We start from the raw sequence: 18,700 nt of genomic DNA, 5'->3' as shown, positions 1-18,700 counted from the left end.
ACGTGAGTGCTGTTCCATATCTACAGCAAAGCTCTATGATGAATTAATGAAGGGACTTTGTGTGATTCATTCATTCGCATGACCTATAATATGAGAGAATTTGACTGGATAGGCTTTCACATCTCCCTGTTCAAAATACCTATGATTCTTTATTCCAGACTTTGTCACATGAACAAAATATGTCAGACTTTTACTTGAGATGTACATGGACATGCCTCTAAAAAAGACTTTATTCTCTCTCCCTGCTATTTAAATTCACCTAAGTGAAATGCAACTATTAATAAGGCTCAGGAAGTGTGGATGTGTACAGCAATGGTTTTATTCGTGACAACATTCCTTCTAAATCCATAGGGACCCAACAATTACTTCATCTAGTGACAGACTATGTCATCTATTCTCTATCAATAAAAAACTGATGCCCACTAAGCACCATTCCTGGTGGTTGAGATGGGCATGATGGTCCATGAAAGGCTGAGACCATTTTGTGAAGGGAGTGTATTCTGATCCACAAAAGAACAGAACAGGAAGACCATGTTCAAGCTACAATGTGAATTTCATGTCTCTACAAAATTAGGATTCCTAATGTTGGTTTAAAAGACTTTAGCAGTCCAGCCCTAAGACAGGGTGTCTTAACACTGTGCCAGCCAACATAGTCTTTGGTGTCCACCTTCAAAATGTCCCCTAATAAGACATAGTGATGATGCAATAAACATAAACCACTTGGCACCCCTACCTTTCAGGGGAGCAGGCAAATGTGCGTCACCCTTTGGAAAGAAAAGTGACCTCACATTTATGCCAAGGGACTTGAAACAGTTAATTCTCTTATTCCATTAATTCTTCTTCTAAGACCCTATCTTAAGAACATAATTCTAAATCTATAAGACATCACCCACAGAGACTTTATTACAGAATTTTTCAAGTACTAAAAAAAAGCAAATAACTTATATGTCCTAGAATCAGGATAACTAAATTATAGTACACAATTTATAGAATATAACATAGGTATTGAAGTATTTTTGAAGAATCTGTAATCTAATATAAAAATACTTTTACCATAATATTGAACTTAAAGCAAAATAAACTTTCATGGTGCATGCAGTATTAGTAAGTTTAAAGAAACAAATCTACATGTAGAAAAAACTGAAAGTATTTATTTAAGTAAAAATATTACTAGTGGCTATTCTAAAAATAAAATACCGGTGGTTATTATTTGAATGGTGAAACTAGGGGCACTTTCTGCATATTTCTGTTTTTTCTATACTTATAAGCTTTCCATAATGATTATTTATTACTTTTGTCATGAAAAAAACATAACCTATTTCCAACATTCAGTTTTGGGTTTCAGTGATCTCCAATAATGCTAGATTGTTTTCACACTTAAATTCCGCTCAGTGATTTATAAATGTATGTACCTAAAAAGGTTTACCAATCATGTTTGACCATATCTCAATCCATTGGTTCTCAATGTGGAGGGAGGTGATTCTGCCCGCCCCCCCTCTCCTTTGGGATATTCAGCAGCCCCTGAAGGCAAGGTTGGTTGTCACGATTTGGGTGAAAGAGCTACTGGCATTTGCTAGGTAGAGTCCCCAGGATATTGCCAGTCAGCCTATAACGCAGAGGGCAGCACTCACAAAGGAATAATGATCTAACTCAATACTGCCGAGGTTGAGAAACTGACTAAAAAATGTGTAAAAACTATACCGATTCAAAATTTCCACGGAAACTCTGAGAAGTTTAGTACCAGGACCTCTGAACAGACGTGCCTATCAGTTACCTACCCATCCATCCACTCATTCCTACAAGGCACAGTAGATACAGAGATAAGTGCTCTGCCTACGGGGTGCTTGAAGTTTTGTGAAAGAGACAGACACAGAAATCAAAAATTTAATGTCATTTGAAGTGCTAAGACTGAGTGCTTTGGGGTAATAGAAATGGGCACTTAATCCAAGGAGGTGGTTTAAGGGGGGCTTTCTGGAACAGACGGATCCTGAGCTGAGCTTAAAAGCTAATAAGGAGTGAATCAGGTGAAGACCAATGGGATTTGTATTTTAGGAAAAGGAACATTTGTGCTGAAAGCAAAGGCACAAAGCATGAAAAAACCTGGAGTGCTTGGGAAAGGATGATGGGATTGTGCTAGAGCATAAAATGGGCACAGGAGAGTGTGGGGAAAAGAAAGCCAGGCATCAGGAACAGAGCTGTGCTTGAGGAAGACCAGAAATGCTTCTCAGAGAAGGAAAAATATAAACTAAGAGCTGAAGGTTGAAAAGATGTCTCCAGACATATGAGAAAGGGATTGAATTTTGGAAGAAAATGGTATATGCAAAAGAATGGTCGCTGGATGCAACATGAGGCGCTTAGGGACCTGAAGTTGGGCAGAGGAGACGTGACGAGCCATGGATTGAACAGGTAGGCACTGGTCAGATCTTCATTTATTGTATCACATGCGGAGACATGGAAGTTCTGTTTTGTAGATAAGGCAGAAGAATGTTGAACATAAGCTCAGCCCTCATGTTTTAAGGAAGTTCTCTTGTAACACTATGAAGGCAGATTGGATGGGGATAGGATTCAAATAAGACAAATACACTGATGCGAATGGACAGTCCATCAAAGTTGCAACTGACATACCCACAATAAGTATTTGTTGAGCCTCTGGGATACACTTTGTACTGTTCTGGACACTGTGGGAATATAAGGAAAATTTACTCTCTGTGGAGGTAGAGTGGTTTCTTATTTCTAGCTGAGAAGAAAATGAAGTAACACAGATGAAGTGATTTGGGGAACAGTGCATGAAGGTTTATTATTATCAAGTGCTATACTATATTACCATACAACATATTTCAGGACTCAGTGAAGTAAGATCAGAGAAGAAAAGTGATATTATATAAGAGAGAGTAAGTTTTGATCTGAGCCCAAATGGCAAAATATGAGCAGCATGTGGATAAGAAAAGGCACTGTGGGGAAAAAAGAGAGGAATGTGAGCCAGGAGTTAGAAACTGGGATCGACATGACATACCCTGGAAAACGTGAAAGTAGGTTTTATCAAGCATCAGTGTTTTCCAAGGATGCATGATGCTTAGTGTAAAATGTATCACTGAGATTCAGCTCAAACGCCACCTTAATGAGTATTTGTCTGATGCGTCTCCCACCTCTAAACAGGAGTGGTCAGTGTCTGTTTTACATCCTCCTCATTTTTGCATGAATGTGAAACCAGGGCTATTTACTAAATCAATTTGTTCACAGGTTTATTTGTATGTGAGGCCCACTTAGCCAACACTATGCCTTTAAGTTCCCAATTACTAGCACAGCAGGCACACAGACCACAAGCTTTTCTTCATGGACAATTTCATGAGTGACCATGTTCACTAACAGGTACAATGGATGTGAAGATCAAAGACAGAAATAACACTGACACTGTAAGTAATACCTAGTATTTGTTGAGCCTGTGTGCTAGGTACTGTGCTAAGCATGATTTGAACAAGTAGTGCTTAATTTACTTCTCATTAATCTTACCAAGTAAGTACTATTATTGTCCCCATTTTGCATATGAGAGAACTGAAGTTCAGCGTGGTTATGAATCTTTGTCCAAAACCATGTGGCCTATATAAAGCAGAACTGTTAACTGACTTCGGATCTGCTTCACTTCCAAGAACATTAACTTCCCCACTATTTATATATTTTTCATTTTCAGGAGAACACCAAAGGCTCAGTGTAATACGATACTCTGAGGACCAGTTTACTTTGAACCGTTGAAATGTGTCCTTAACACATCCACTAGATAAGAGTTTATAACCTTAATGAGAAGAGGATATGATTCCATCTTGTCTGAGAGGCAGTAAAACCTAAAATGAAAATTGGTGGCAGGATGACCCAAATCGTTCTGCCTAGCCCTAGCATTACTCACTGTATGACAAAATCATGTGGATGGCTTAGTGTATATAACAACCCTCTCAGCTGGCCTAGACATGTGGGATTAGGGAAAGGAAAGACATTTTATTGAATAAACACAGGCTCAGTAATTCAAATCACTTGCTAACTGAGCAGATAATTCCATCCACCCCAAAGGAGGCGCTAGACCCTCATCCTCTCAGTGAGACCAAGGGCTCAAAAAAAAAAATCTGGATAAGTTTCCCAAACACAGTATGTTGCTGACCAGAGGCCTCTTCTTAATGGGTTTCTTTATTGCCAACTCTAGTACAGGGGTTGGCAAATTATAGCAATAGACCAAATCTAGCCTGCTACTGTTTTTGTATGATTTTTGAGCTAAGCATTATTTCACAATTACAATGATTAAGAAATAATATTTAGTGACACATAAAAAATGGCATGAGATTTATATTTAAGTGTCCACAAATGATTATCAGAACATAGCTACACTCATTCATTTGTGTACCTGTTGTGCCACAACAACAGAATTGAGTCTTGACTACAAACTGCCTGGCCCACAAGCCTCAAATACTTACTATAGAACAAGTTGGATAATTAGAATGAAGTTCTGCGGGGGCTGAAGAGCTCAGTGAAGAGCACATTGCAAACATCAGGGGTTTGGCCGTTCAGATTTATTATCTAACTCAGTGGTCCTCAAATGGTGGTCTGTGGATCAGGAGCAGCAGCCAAAAGTGAGATGTTACTAGAAATGCAAATTCCCAGACCTTCACCTGGATGCACTGAGTCAGAAACTCTTCGGATGAAGCCGGTCAATCTGTGTTCTAACAGGTCTCCTAGGTGATGCTGATACCAGGTAAGGTGTGAGAACCACTGATAGAACTCAAAGAATTTGAACATATTATCCTAACCTGACATAATTACGAGAAAGAAATTTAGTGGCTCCTGTTTATATTCCAAGCACTGAGCTAGATATTTCACTTATACTTTTGCATTTTATATAACAATCTTGAAAGGCTGGGTTTATTAGCCTTCCTTTACAGAAACAGAAACTCAAGTTCAGGAAGGCTGAGTAACTTCTTTAGAGTTAAAGATTAAGATGCACACTCAGATTTGTTTGCTGTACGCCTGCCCCTCATCTTACTCTGCCCTCTTCCTCATCATGTGTGAGGATGAAGCACCTTCTGACATCCTGAGGGAGATGCCCTGGCTTATCACCTAAGCCTCAGCACTCTCTTATGGAATATAAGCAATTTTACAAAATATCAACATCAGACAAGATGACTCTACTTATGATTGATCAAGACAAAAACATAAACTGTGTTTAAACCACAAAAATAACCAGATAGTCCAGATCCTAGCTAATATAGCTTGCTTCCTTGTTAATTACAGCTTTAGCTTCTGTCTCGTGTTCATGACTTATAGATACTATTTAAGATACCCAGTCATAGAATGTTCCTGGCTTTTTGGCTTCATCTACTCCAGAGCGAAGCCCTACTTCCTAAATCATAAATCCCCTAGTACAAGCTCAAATCCCATAAATTCCTTTTAACACCCTGTTACTGAGATGCCCCACAGTTCTCCATGGTGTGTATGATCCCTCTCTGCAAAGCGTAACAAAGCCAAATTGTTCAAAAACAGGTGTGTTCTTGGTGGTCTTTGGCTGGAGGTCATCGAAATGTACAAGCCATTGAATGGACACTCATCCCTCCTCCCTAAGATTCCAGCTCTCTGGGTCCAGCTGGGGTGGAGAACGAGCTCCCAAAGTAAGCAAAACTAAAAAGAATAGTCCCCAAATCAGTCAGTACCAAACACAATGGCAGGTCCAGAGCAGAAACTTGGTATCTTACAGTGATTAATGGACTCTGTAGAATCAACCTGATTACAAACAATGACTTCAGAAAACTGCTTTGCTTTTAAAAATTACAGCCTAAATTCTGGTTTTTAGCTCCCAGTCTTTACCTGTTAAAGTGTTTTGATGCTTCAGATCCTCAGATTTCCACTGTCACCATCTCCACCCAGCCTTCCCTGATGTCTTCCAACTGGATGGGCTGGCTCTTCTCTCTGAGGTTGCTAAGCACCTTGCTTCCTCTCACCAGACACTTGAAGTCTTGTCTTAGTTATTCATGAGCTGTTTGGTCTCTAACTACTTTGAAACTTCTTAAGGACCATAAAACACCCTCATGTCCGCTGCTCCCCTTCATATAGCATAATACATATTAATTCAGTTTTAGTCAGAAACCTAAGGGTTTTTTTCCTAGTTGTGAAATGGAAAGAGCTACTTTCCCAGCCAAATTGGAGTCCATTTAAAGCTGGGCTTTTCCACCTCGCTGTGGGATGTCTCATCTGAAATGGTTTCCTAGGGCCATCAAGTTCTAATGAACAGCTGCCCCTGATGCCTTTGGAGTGTGGGTATCTCTAACTTTGATGTGAAATCTTACCAGTGGGAAAAAAAGAGTACAAAATCATAATCCACTAATCAACAGTTCCAGGCCACCGTGGAAACTTGAAAGAGACATGGGAGTCCCTTAATTATGTAGCTTTGGTAGAAATTCACTGAGTCTCTCACTGAATGAGAGTAAATGATGCTCATGGCACAGTTTGGCGAGTGCCTTCTGTAGGCCCAGTGTTGTGCTAGGCTATGGGGTTAATTATGTAATCAAGGAGAAGGAATAAAACTGTATCAATTCCCCTTTACCCGTTATTAGTTACTGTTCCTGGAATTCCACAGTGTGTACTGTGTTCCTATGCAGAATTTGCACAAGTGCCTTTCTGTCATCTGAATTCAATAAACTTCTCTTCACCCATAAAATCACAGCTTAGAAGCCACCTACTCCAGAGAGTCACCTCTGATCACTTCCATCTCTTCCTCTTGAACGTAATTAATTTTCATTTTTTTATATCTTAGCCTGACTTGTATCTGTCTACTAAAATGTACTGCATTTTCTTTGTTTATATTTCCCATCTCCTTTTACAACGGAGAGTTCCTTAAGTGTAGTGACTATCTTTAATTCATTTTTTTATCCTGGGTCTAGCAAAGGGCCCAGAATGCTTTATATAATAATAAAAAAACCCTACTTTTCAATGCAAGCCATTAATAAAGCACAAATAACAGAGTATTGGGAATTATTGAAGCTGGGTGATGGGCACACAGAAGTTCCTTATGCTATTCGCTGTACTTTTCCTGTATATAATTTTCCAAAATAAATAGTTCCAAATAATTATAGACCTTGTAAGAAGTGAGATATATCCATCAGAATTTCACAGTTCCCACCTTAACTGGAGCTTCTGTATCTATAGCCAGAACCTCTGTGTGTCCCACATTTCTTTCTTTTCTCAAGGGAAATATATTTAAAGCCAAACATGTTGCTCTGAAATAAAATACAATTATGCCATGTTAGAACAGGTGCAGACCAAGGATCTTATGTCAAACATGAATTTATGGAAAAACTAGAAATTGACCATTTACACTGAGTATTTTATTGAGGGAAGTACAATTGTACTTTATGAATTTTTAAATCTTGGCTGAATTGTTCCAGAAGCATATTGTTCCTGGAGCTTCTGCTTCCATCCTCTTACCTCTGAACTTTAACATGCTCCCAGGTCGACCCACCTAAAACACTTGTCTGCCACGCTGCACCCCAAGTGAGTGCTTCAGCCACATCTCTCATTTCAACATTCCCACTTCCATGAGCTACGAACCACCACCCTGATCCATGGAAGCCACCTCCTGCCAATGCTTTGGGTCATAATTCAAGCTCTTTGCTTAGCCTGAAAGGTTTTCTCCCCATTCTCCCATTTGGGAAAGGTTCCACACACGGCAAGGTCCTATAGGACAGTTTGCTCTCCAGGAAGCCTTCCCTCAAGCCCTTTCCAGAATGCACCACTCCACCTGCACTTCTACCTGCCACCCTCAGGCTTATGCCAAGCACTTATCTCTCCTGTATATTTGGTAACTGGTCTCCCTTACCAGAAGGAAAGCTTACTGAGGATACATTCCTTTGCAACGCTCTCAGGCAATGCCTACCAGAGAACCCTGCACATACTACATTTGGGGTTCAAACTTTCAGAAAGAAAACTTTCATTGTAATGTTTTAATTCAATTATTTATTTATTTATATTTAGAAACAAAACTGAATACCATATTATTATATTATTTTGTATATGCATATTGTTATCACTTTCTAGAGTTACAACTGTTAACACATAAGAATAAATAAAATAGTTAAAAAAACACTTATATAGTCCTGACTGGTGTGGCTCGGTGGATTGAGCACCGGACTGTGAACCAAAGGGCCAGAGGTTTGATTCCCAGTCAGGGCACATGCCTGGGTTGAGAGCCAGGTCCCCATCATGGGGCATGCAGGAGGTAACCACACATTGATATTTCTCTCCCTCTCTTTCTCTTTCCCTTCCCCTCTCTGTAAAAATAAATAAATAAAATCTTTAATAAAAAGCATTTATATAGATACAGAATTGGTACTACCCATGTATAATGCACACCTTTATTTTTACCTGAAAAAATTTGGGCAAAAAAGTGTGCATTACACATGGCAAAATGTGGTATTTTAGAATTTAGTAAGACATACAGTTCATGCTAAACTATGAAATACTGAGATTAATCTGGTGAATATTCTTTCTATTCCCCTTATGAATAAATGGATGTGTTTAAAACCTCTAATCATTATATTAAAATCCCATTAGTCATTTTAATCCTTTCTGTAAATTGCTTTTGCTTCTTAAACCTTGAATTTCAATTGAAAGAGAATTATTTTATAAAAAGGGCTTTATCAAAATTGGAATCTAATTTAAGTAAGAGCACAAATGTTTCTCTTAACTCTTTTTTCTCCATAGCTAATCTCACCACAGATGAGAATTATCTGTAGATGATAACACGTAGGTAAGAATGCTTTATCCCAACACTAATGGGGACCCTCTTATTCCAATAGTTCAGAAGTATTTTCTAAATTAATCCATGCACAATATCACACTAGAGAAAGTAGTTCCAGTGAAGAATCATTGCTTCATGAGAACAGTATACAAGTTGAATGTTGCCTCAAAGAAGCTCAGGTTTCTGCTCTGGGCCTCATCATCTTCGCTTCTCCCCCCAAAGGAAAGGCTAATTTCCTGGCCTTATTCTGACCATATTCTGGTGGCAGTGTAGTGTCAGTAAAAAGTTCAGTAATCTACATTATGGTGGCTCTTATTGGTCATTTTATCATTTTCAGGTAGAAAGGATGAAGGGCTTGATAATCTAATGTTTTGTGCCTTGCTCTTTAACTGCCTTTCTTCTTGTTCCTCTACTTGCCTGGTGATCAAAAAGTCTAAGTGACATAATCTGAGAAAACACAGACAGGGACCTAGCCAGAATTTCCATGATCTTATTGGTCTCAGTACTGGATTTGACTTGGACTGGCCATTCGTTGGTAGTAAATATGAGTCACAGATGGTCAAAATTCAGTGCACCTTAGAGAAAAGGTGGTCAGAAGACCACTTGTTTGTCTTTGTCCTAATCCTGTCCCTATGATAACAGCTTGTGGTCTGGTTTAGCCTGATTATATGCCATACTTGGCTTCATCACTTGGGTTGGGATGAAAGACTTGTAGAAATTAAGTGGCTATTATGTGGTCTTATTTCCTATAACTGTATTTTCTTCAGATATTGCATAGCCTGTTCATGGACAGTTCAGGAATTCAGAAATTCACCAAATTTTCCACGTATGTTCTCATTAATCCTCTTTCTCAATGTTAGAGAAGAGGAACAAATAAAAAGAGCGTTGTAGCAGGAACGGCACATACAATTCAGTAGTCCTTGGTTCTGGCCCTGTCTCTGCCCCAAGCTTGTTTGCCTTCTGATAGACCACTTAGCCTGTCTAGGTTGCAGTCATCTCCAAAGTCAAATGAGAAAGGTGGACTAGACCACCATGTTCTAACATGTACTTCATAACAAAAAAAAACCTCATTTGTCAAAAATAAAATATATAGGTTATATCTCAAGTATTGTATAACCTACATCTTTGTATTTTAGCATGATCAAGGATTATACATTGAATCCAGTTTACCTAGCTTTCTGCACATTTTACATAATACCTATAAATATGTAGGTACATCTATATATATGTGTGTGTGTGTGTGCTGAAACATAGGCTTATATATAAATATGGATATTATTTGGGTATGAATATGGATATCCAGCCCAAGAAAGATGTTTCAGACTAGCTAAAAATTCTATGATTCTAGTTGGGGAAGTCTACTTCTCCTGTTGTTGGAAATCACATTGGAAGTTCTTATCTGAAAACCTTCAACTTTAAGTGACATAAAACAGGACCTAAAAAGTAAAAGCTGAGTCAATAGCAGGAGTCTTAAACTTAGGGCATTTGACTTGAAGTGTCCACATCACCAACATTGGCAATAAAGAGCAGTGTGCTATCCTAGAGCACCTTGAACGTTCACTTCCTCAAATCCCCCCATGATGGTTTCCTTTCCAGACCACCTCATCAACTTGTGTACAGCACACTAGAGTTGGGGGCTGTGACTCAACCGAGTCCAGAGCACAAAAACTCATATGGCGACAAAATAAAACAGAAGCAAATTATTCCACTCCCAGAAATTAAAGTTATTGTACCTGTATTTTATTATGACACCAACATTAGTGTACTAAAGCAGGAACCTCAGAATAATGCAGATTATTGTGTAGCACTCGGAGAAGTTGGTGAGGCATTGCTCTCTTCCAGGAGAAGTAAATAAAATTACTGTGTAATGTGAGAAAAGGAAGAAACTAACTTCCAAGGCTTTATTTAATCCCATTATAACATTATTGTCATGTATGCCTAAACAGAATTTGTCAGAGATTGCTTAAAAGAAGGTATGAAAATTACATGACAGCTTCTTACGCTCTTCTACTGGAATAAGCAGTTAGAACCTAAGGAACCCACTTTGTAGCATCAAAGGACATTTCTGAAGATAAGACACATTGATCATTACTAACAGGTTACCAGAAACAACCTGTATACCAGGTGTGCTTTGAGATGATACCATTTGAGCTAACAGATCTTAGAAAGACTATAGCACAGGCAGGCTTAAATATTTCCATCAACTTCCAACATGACAGACAACGTGAGAAGTAAATATTCATTTAAAAATTTGGCAATGAAAGATCACTCTCTTACTAGGAAGGAACATTAGAAAGTGTTTCAGGAACTCCACTCTTGAGAAGAAGGGAGACCTTGGGTGTGAAATTGACATTAAATGATAGAAATGATTCAAAGTATGTTCCTTCAGTAGAAAAATTATTTCATGAAAAAATGTGTGTGTATACACACACACATTGTTAAAGCAAAGTTAGTCAATATTTTTTCTCTTTCATCTTTAAATAATAAAAGTGATTTAGGTAATAAAGTTAATATTAGGTGGATAAAATATTTATTGGTAGCAACAGCTCTGTCTTCTGTGTATTATTTGTTCCCAGAAAAATGAGCAAAGTGGCTCACTGGGAAATATAAATGAAACAAAAACACATTTTTGCTAAGCACCCAGTAACTCAACTTTAAGCCAAAAGCTTACCCATTTTATATCATCACCAACTACCCAGCTCCACCCCCATGCCTCCTAACTAATGAGGCACACATGGATATTTCACTCACAAATCAAGGTACTGCTCCAGATGACAGAATTACTAATGACATTTAAGGAGTGGCAGCCAACATGAACCTGACAACCAAAAATCAACCTGTATTATCACCCCACAGGAAAGAATCCTCACTTCCCCCCTAGGAAATATATTTAACCCATAACATCACCCTAAACACCAACAGGTTTCCGATAGAAAGATAATGATGCAAAACCCCTTCCCTCCCAACCTCCAATATCTGGGTAAACAGAAATGAGCAGTACGTTACTAGGCTACTCCGTGGCAAGCTCGCATATTTTAAAACTTTCACATTGGTTATTAAGCCTCAACTTCTGCAGTGCCTGTATCCAGTTCTGAACCAGACCTGACCAATGGCACACACTGGGAGCGACCACTTTACCTTCGGAAAAATCAATCAGTCCCAGCAAATGAAGCAGCTTCAGAGATGCACATATAATCACAACAATACCCACTGTTTGCAGTCCTTCGGACTCCCACTCGAGAGTCAACATCCTTCAGGAGGGCAGAGCATCCCAGCCTCCGGACCCCTTTGGAGTGGAGGGAGTTAATGTGAGAATCCCAGCAATATCTGGCTTGGAACAAAGACTCCTGAGGGCAGAAAGTGAGCAGCTCCTCGCAGAAGCGCAGGGCCAGGCAGCAGCCACCCCGGGTGAGGACTGAGCTGGGCTGAAGTCCAGCCTCTCATGCTGATGTTGGCATTTGCCTGCTGTGGTCCCCCAACCACAGCGCGGGGCGCTGGGCTGGGGACTCGGTGCTGCTGCTGCCAGTGAGTACTTGGACTTCAGAGCTGCAAAAGAGACATCTGTTGGAGAGCTGGAGACTTTGCTGTGAGGGTGGAGAGAAGAGACACTCCCAGGAAACTTGCCCTGGAGAGCACGGTGGCACTCCACGCTGAATAAGGGATACTGGGCTGCGCAGGGCTGTCTCTGCTCTAGTTTGCTGCCTGGGAAGCTTGCATGTCATTCCCCCCCCTTTTTTTTTTGCCTTAGCAGCTGCTGTTTCTTTCCAGAGCTTGCATTGTGAGAGCTCAGACCCCTCTTGGGATGCTAGGAAAACATTAATTTCAGTGACTGGTGACTACAGCCCCTTTCAGAAAGCTCCTGTGGAAGCCAGTAGTCAGCTTTAGGGAGGAAAGGGCAGGAGCAAAAATTCCGTGATTCGGTGTCTTTTGCCACAGAACAGCATCCACAACGCCCCCACCTGCTACTCTCCTGGGACTGTTCTGATCCTGGCTGACACATGGGAATTGATTTAGTCCTTATGTTTACAAACAAGCATGGATGGAGGGTGGAGGAGAGGAGAACCCTCATAAGAACACTGATTTTGAGGAACTGCCCTCTGAAAGGTACCACTAGCATCCTTTGAAGTCTTGCTTCAGCCTGTCTCCAAAGCGAAGTTTGACAAACTTCCCTGCTGATAAAAATCACCCCAGGTGCTTGTTGAAAACACTCTCTTAGAGTCTGATTCAGAGGATCCTGGAGTTTGTGTTCTTAAAACCAGAAACTAGGTGACTCTTACCAGGGAGGCGTGGGCTGTGCTGTCCCAGAGGATCCCATGGGGTATTTGACGCCAAACTGGGCAAGCAGCCCAGGCATGGGATGGACTCGGGGCTGTGCCAGAACCACGCTGGCTTCACCGTGCTGCCCTTTACCTCCACGCCTCTGAAGCCCAGCCCCACAGTAGTGCTGAAGAGATTTAGTGGGCAAATGGGCATCCTGCTTGCAAAGGACCGTTAGCCCCTGGAACTGAGACACAGGACTTCTGGGGAATATCTTAGACCCGGGGAAAGGGACATTGCTTTTTTGTTTTTTTTTTAATTTTCTTCTTGTGCAATTTTCTGCAAGACACCCTCTCTGAAAAGAGTTTTTATTCTGTGAAGATGCAATTGTACTATTGTACTTTAATGCTTTCTTTAAATTTCTCCACTTAAAGGGAATCCTGGGAATTCAATGTGTTCATAATAATAAGTATTTACTGAGAACTGACTATGTGCCCATCAGTATTATAATGATTTATCAATAATTAATTCCCTCCTACAGCTCATTTTATAGAAGAAACAGAAGTATAAAGAAGTTAATTTACTTGCCAAAACTAGGAGCATAGTACTTAGTAGACAGTAAGTATCTACTCATTCATTCAGTTCTTCATCAACATTTATTAAGCTACTACTATGAGCTAAGAATGATCCAAAATGATGAAATAGCAGATAATGTCCAAAACTATGCCCTGGAGACCTACAGGTTAACAGAGGCAGGCATAAAATTGAATGTGGTCAATAAATGCACCAGCTCTTGAAGACAAGGCTTTACAGGGAATACTCGGAACACAAGAAGGGAAAATCAGTTCCCCTTGGAGAAAAGCAGGTGGTAGTAACAGGAAAAAGATTTTCTGAAGGAGGTCGCCATCATCAGTGAGGCTTTTATCATTTTTAGAAGTTGTACATCACACACAAACTTTGGGTTAGTCACTCTATCAACCAAGATGGCTGCCAGTCATCCATGGCATTTTGGTTTAAGAAGGAAATGACCCAAGTCACACTAGACATATCTGGCAAGGAGACACACCTAAGATATCTACATACAGGGCCAGAACAGTGTCTGCAGAGCGGGACCACCCACAGATAGGCTCCTGGGGAAATTCTCCACTTGCCATCATGGATACCAACGCGCTTACCTATCAAAAGACTCAGAAGGGTGGAGTGCACCACTCTCAAGGGTATAACTGAGGCAGGCTTCAGCCATTCTCAGATGGCTGAGCTCCACACACCAAGATGCTGCTCAATGCCACACTGATCTCCCTTGACATCATTCTCTGGAGGCTCATTCCTGCTGCACTGAGGACTCCATCTGCCCTGCTGTCCACCTGGCTCCAGAGATCCTTGTAAGATGCTTGCGGCTCCCTTGCCCACCATGCTATTTCCCAGACCTGCAGGCTGACACTCTGGGAGTTGGGTTTGTTACCCCCCAGTGTTGTTGATACTGATTGTTTCTGAGTGATTAGTATTGTTATTAGGTTACTATGGATTTGGAGTGAATCTGCATTAATAAAGTCCGAGTGACTAGCACAGTCACCTCTGTTGGCTCCGTGTTATTTCTCAGAGCCAGTGTCACCTGTAGGACTGGGCACACGCAGCTCAGTGCTTTTGGTTCTTAAGGTCCAGTTCTGATGACCTGCGTGGGAACTGAAGGCTGACTTACGGGAAAGACTATATTGTGAACACATGCTTGTGACAGTGACTGTCCTTCACTGGCCCTGACACTCCTCCTTGCTCCTGGGTCTAGTTCCTTTTTCTTCCCCATGAAGACTTCCTTATCAACCCGCCTACAGGCAGTTTTTCTTCCCTGGGCACCAGAAATACACTCAGGCCACCCACTTGGCTCTAATAATGGTGCATTTTATTTCCTATAATATGTTTATGGAAGATACCTTTCTATCAATCTGCCCAACCACTCGCCCATCTAACACATGTTGTTTATACTTGTGTCAGCAAACAAGTGAAGGGGATGCAATTCTCAGCAGCTGATCAGAAAATATGTCTTAAGTAACATTTCTCTGAAATTCCTGACAACATAAAGCTATAGAAAGTAAAAAGTTAAAAAAGAAAGTTACAGGAATTAATTAGGTCAAGTCAACTGCAATACCATATTATTGTTGAAAAAAAAAAAAAAACTAAGGTACAGAATTAAGTGACTTGACCAAGGTCACACACTAAAATATAACAGTTCTTGAATTCAAACATTCCTTTGTCTAATTCCCAAATTCATTCTTTCCTTTAATACCCCTCAGAAGATTTCAGCAAATATTTTTCAACTAATCTCTTGATTTACAGAGTTAAAGGAAGGATTTTAAAATTGCCACACCCATTTTCCAGGAAAGAAATCCCAATGATTCTTAAAATTCATGTAAATACCCACAGATAAGACTTTGTTGGTTCTAGGCAGGCCTTCCCTTCAAGAGGATGGCATTAGTGTAGGATCCATCAGGTGAGGTCTTGGCTGCTCAGCCTTTCCCTATCTGTTCAGTTCCTTTTACCACTACTGTTTTGAGCTCTTCCTGTTGCCTCCATTTATAGGATCAGTATTTATATTTATAAGAGCTCTCAAAGGATACCATGAGCTCTTTTGCATGAATTTTATAAGGTAATACTGCCATCAAAGAGTTTCTGGCAAATTTAAGGAAATTGGGGAGACCTGGGGAAGAGTGTTTTCCTAGAGACATTTCAGAAAAGAAGAGTCGGCTGCATATTATTATAAATAAATAAATAAATAGAATTCCAGATTACAGTTCTGTCACTTTGTTGTAGGAACTTGCAACATTTGCTGCATTAAATGCAGCCCCATTTGCTGCATTAAAGTATGCCCTGGCTCTTTCTCCTCTTTCCCAAGATCACACCTTTCTTTACATTGATTGTAAGGGGTATCCAGCAAAGTTTTGTCTTTCACACCAAAGAAAGGACTATCAGAAGGATAAGCTATCCTTTCCTGCCAACTTAACTCTAAGCCTTGCTAAGTACTTTACATGTATAAACTCATTTATTCTTGCTCCAAACCAGAGTTACGTGTTATTATCCCTACCTCAAAATAATTGGGATAATTTCAAAATTATCCCAATTTCAAAAATAAAAACCAAAGGTCATTGAGATTAAATTATTTTTACAAAGTCACATTCAACAAGGGGTGCAACCAGGGTTTATACCTGATTTACTCCCCATATAATAGCTGCTAACATTTAGGGAGAACTTATGAATGTCAGGTACTATTCTAAAATCTTTACACATATTCACTAATAAAGTTAAGGAAAATGTTAAAGTTAGATTTATCTACCTATATATTGTCTTTCAAAAATACAGACAGAAAAACAATGAATATAGAAACTAGTTAAGTCAAATCTCAGTTTAAGATTATTAGTCTATATTTGTATAAATGTTTAGAGATCATTTAAAGGTTAAATAATCCAATCTTTCTATTTTACTGATGCTTAAAAGAGGTACAAAGAAGAGAACTGACTTTTCAATCAAAGTGTCTGGGAAGCAAACAATGTTGACCCGAGTCTCATAGTTCTTCATTGTTTCTGAATTATTAACTACAGGGGACATCAGAATGATACATTAAGAAGTTAAAAAAATTAATTTCTAGAAGACACATTTCCTCCTTTCAGTCAATGGGAGCTAAGAGAAGCAAGACATCAATGTGGTTGGCATCATCTAGAAGATTCCATTGAAAAGAGAAGTCTCATCTAGGTTTTGAAAAATAAATGAGAAGAGGATAGAGCAAATGATGTGGACAAGATCGGTGTGTGATGCTTAGTGTTTCTGTTAATTACATTAGCCAAGATTAAAATGAAGGAGAGAATCCTAGAAGCAGCAAGAGATAAGGGGACAGTCACCTACAAAGGAGTTCCCATCAGACTGTCAGCTGATTTCTCAAAAGAGACCTTATAGGCAAGAAGGGGCTGGAAAGAAGTATTCCAAGTCATGAAATCCGAAGACTTACAACCAAGATTGATCTATCCAGAAAAGTTTTCATTTAGAATGGAAGGGCATATAAAGTGCTTCTCAAATAAGATCAAATTCAAGGAGTTCATCATTACCAAGCCCCTATTATATGAAATGTCAAAGGGACTTATCTAAGAAAAAGAAGATAAAAAAGATGAACAGTGAAAGGACAGCAAACTCGCAGTTATTAACAACCACACGTAAAACAAAAGCAAACTAAGAGGACAGCTAGATCAGGATCGAACCATAGAAAGGAAGATCATATGGACAGTTAGCAACAGGGGAGTGGGAGAAGGAGAAGGGGGGAGAAGGTACAGAAAATAAGTAGCATAGATGGTAGGTAGAAAATAGACAGGGGGAGGGCAAGAATAGTATGGGAAATATAGAATGTAAAGAACTTGAGACACATGGTCATAAACTAAAGGGGGGAATGGTGGGGGAGGGGGTGTGCAGGGTGGAGGGGAATGAAGGGGGGAATAGAACAACTGTAATGGCATAATCAACAAAATATATTTTTTAAAAATTTAGGGTTTTCTTCCCTTCTGGTATCCTCTGTTCTACTGCCAACTCTTACTTCTCCCCTAAAGTATGTCACATCCTTCTGTCTTGGGGTTGTTCAATGATCTGGAAAGATCCCTAAATATTCTGCAGACAAGCTTTCCACTCAAATGCAACAGGATTCAAGCTATCTCACTTAGCTTAGGGCTCATTTTGAAAGATTAGCAAATGTACTGGACCTCTTTAAAATATGCATATGGATGTCCATTAAACAATTAAGACCTTTCTTTTTTGGTTTGAGTGCCCCATTGAATCCACGATGGGGTGGTGATGGTGGGAGAATACCTTCCACTTTAAGAAACTTCCAGCAACATTGCCCGTAACGTGTCTTGAAAAGAGTCCTTGTGTATTTTCATGATGAAAGCATGTTCAGTATGTAAACTGAATGTAAACGAGTCATAGATTATTTGGAAATACAGCTAGAAAAGTTTTATAAGAACATAATCTTTTCCTATGAGTTATGATTTTTTTTCCTGCTGCAATTTCCTTTTCCTGACCTTCCTGTTCTAAACAGACTGGATTCTTGGGTTCCCCAATTGAACCTGAGAGATGATTTTGGCTCTCCTGTCATGGCCCTTTTCCTGTGGCCTCCCTATAAAAGTGTCTGCCACAGACCACTACACTGAGATGCCCTTAGGTCAGTGATTATGAAGGATAATAATAATGACTAGCCCTTTCTTTGTTATATTAAAATTAGGTTTGCAATAATTTTAAGCTCGTACTATGTGATAGACAGTGTATTGTAGGCACTACATAAATGATCTCATTGAATCATCACAGCTTCCCAAAAGGGTAAGTAATATTTTAATCCCTTTTACAGATGAAGGCACTGAAATGCAAAAGCTTAAGTAACTTGCGCAACATTGCAAAAAGGATCAAAACAGGCCACTCCAAAATATGCCATTTGGGCTTAAGGATTATGTTGAGCTACAGGCAATTGAAAATCGGCAGACACCGGAAGAGTTCTCTGCTCTCCTTTTATCTCACGAAAAGCAGAGCATAAACTTCCTTTTGTGAAGCTGCCTCCCCAACCCCTCACTTAGTGCCAGGAAGCAGAGACTGGTAACTCTTATCACCAGAGACAGAGAGCCAGCACAAAATAAGTCTGCACAAACA

General features: G+C 39.7%; 1 protein-coding gene across 7 annotated transcripts in view; it reads right to left on the bottom strand.

The window, feature by feature from the left end:
• KCNIP4 (potassium voltage-gated channel interacting protein 4) overlaps positions 1–18,700 on the bottom strand; it is a 410,379-nt gene that overhangs the window by 166,652 nt on the left and 225,027 nt on the right. For 2 of the 7 annotated variants that reach the window (XM_053672510.1, XM_037140737.2), the window contains exon 1: positions 11,912–12,114. The exons of 2 other annotated variants lie outside the window; for them this stretch is intronic. In XM_053672510.1, the coding sequence (XP_053528485.1) occupies positions 11,912–12,023 (112 nt within the window). In that variant the 5' untranslated portion in view covers positions 12,024–12,114. Of the gene's footprint in view, positions 1–11,911; positions 12,209–18,700 lie in introns of those variants that run through there. 3 more of the 7 variants (XM_037140738.2, XM_053672506.1, XM_053672507.1) reach the window with 3 other exon arrangements.

The sequence above is a fragment of the Artibeus jamaicensis genome, unplaced genomic scaffold (genome assembly GCF_021234435.1).
Source record: "Artibeus jamaicensis isolate MK-2021 breed Jamaican fruit bat unplaced genomic scaffold, CSHL_Jam_final contig_76, whole genome shotgun sequence".
NCBI classification, from domain to species: Eukaryota; Metazoa; Chordata; class Mammalia; order Chiroptera; family Phyllostomidae; genus Artibeus; species Artibeus jamaicensis.
The sequence above is the reverse complement of the archived record's forward strand: the minus strand, read 5'-3'. Positions and strand labels throughout refer to the sequence as shown.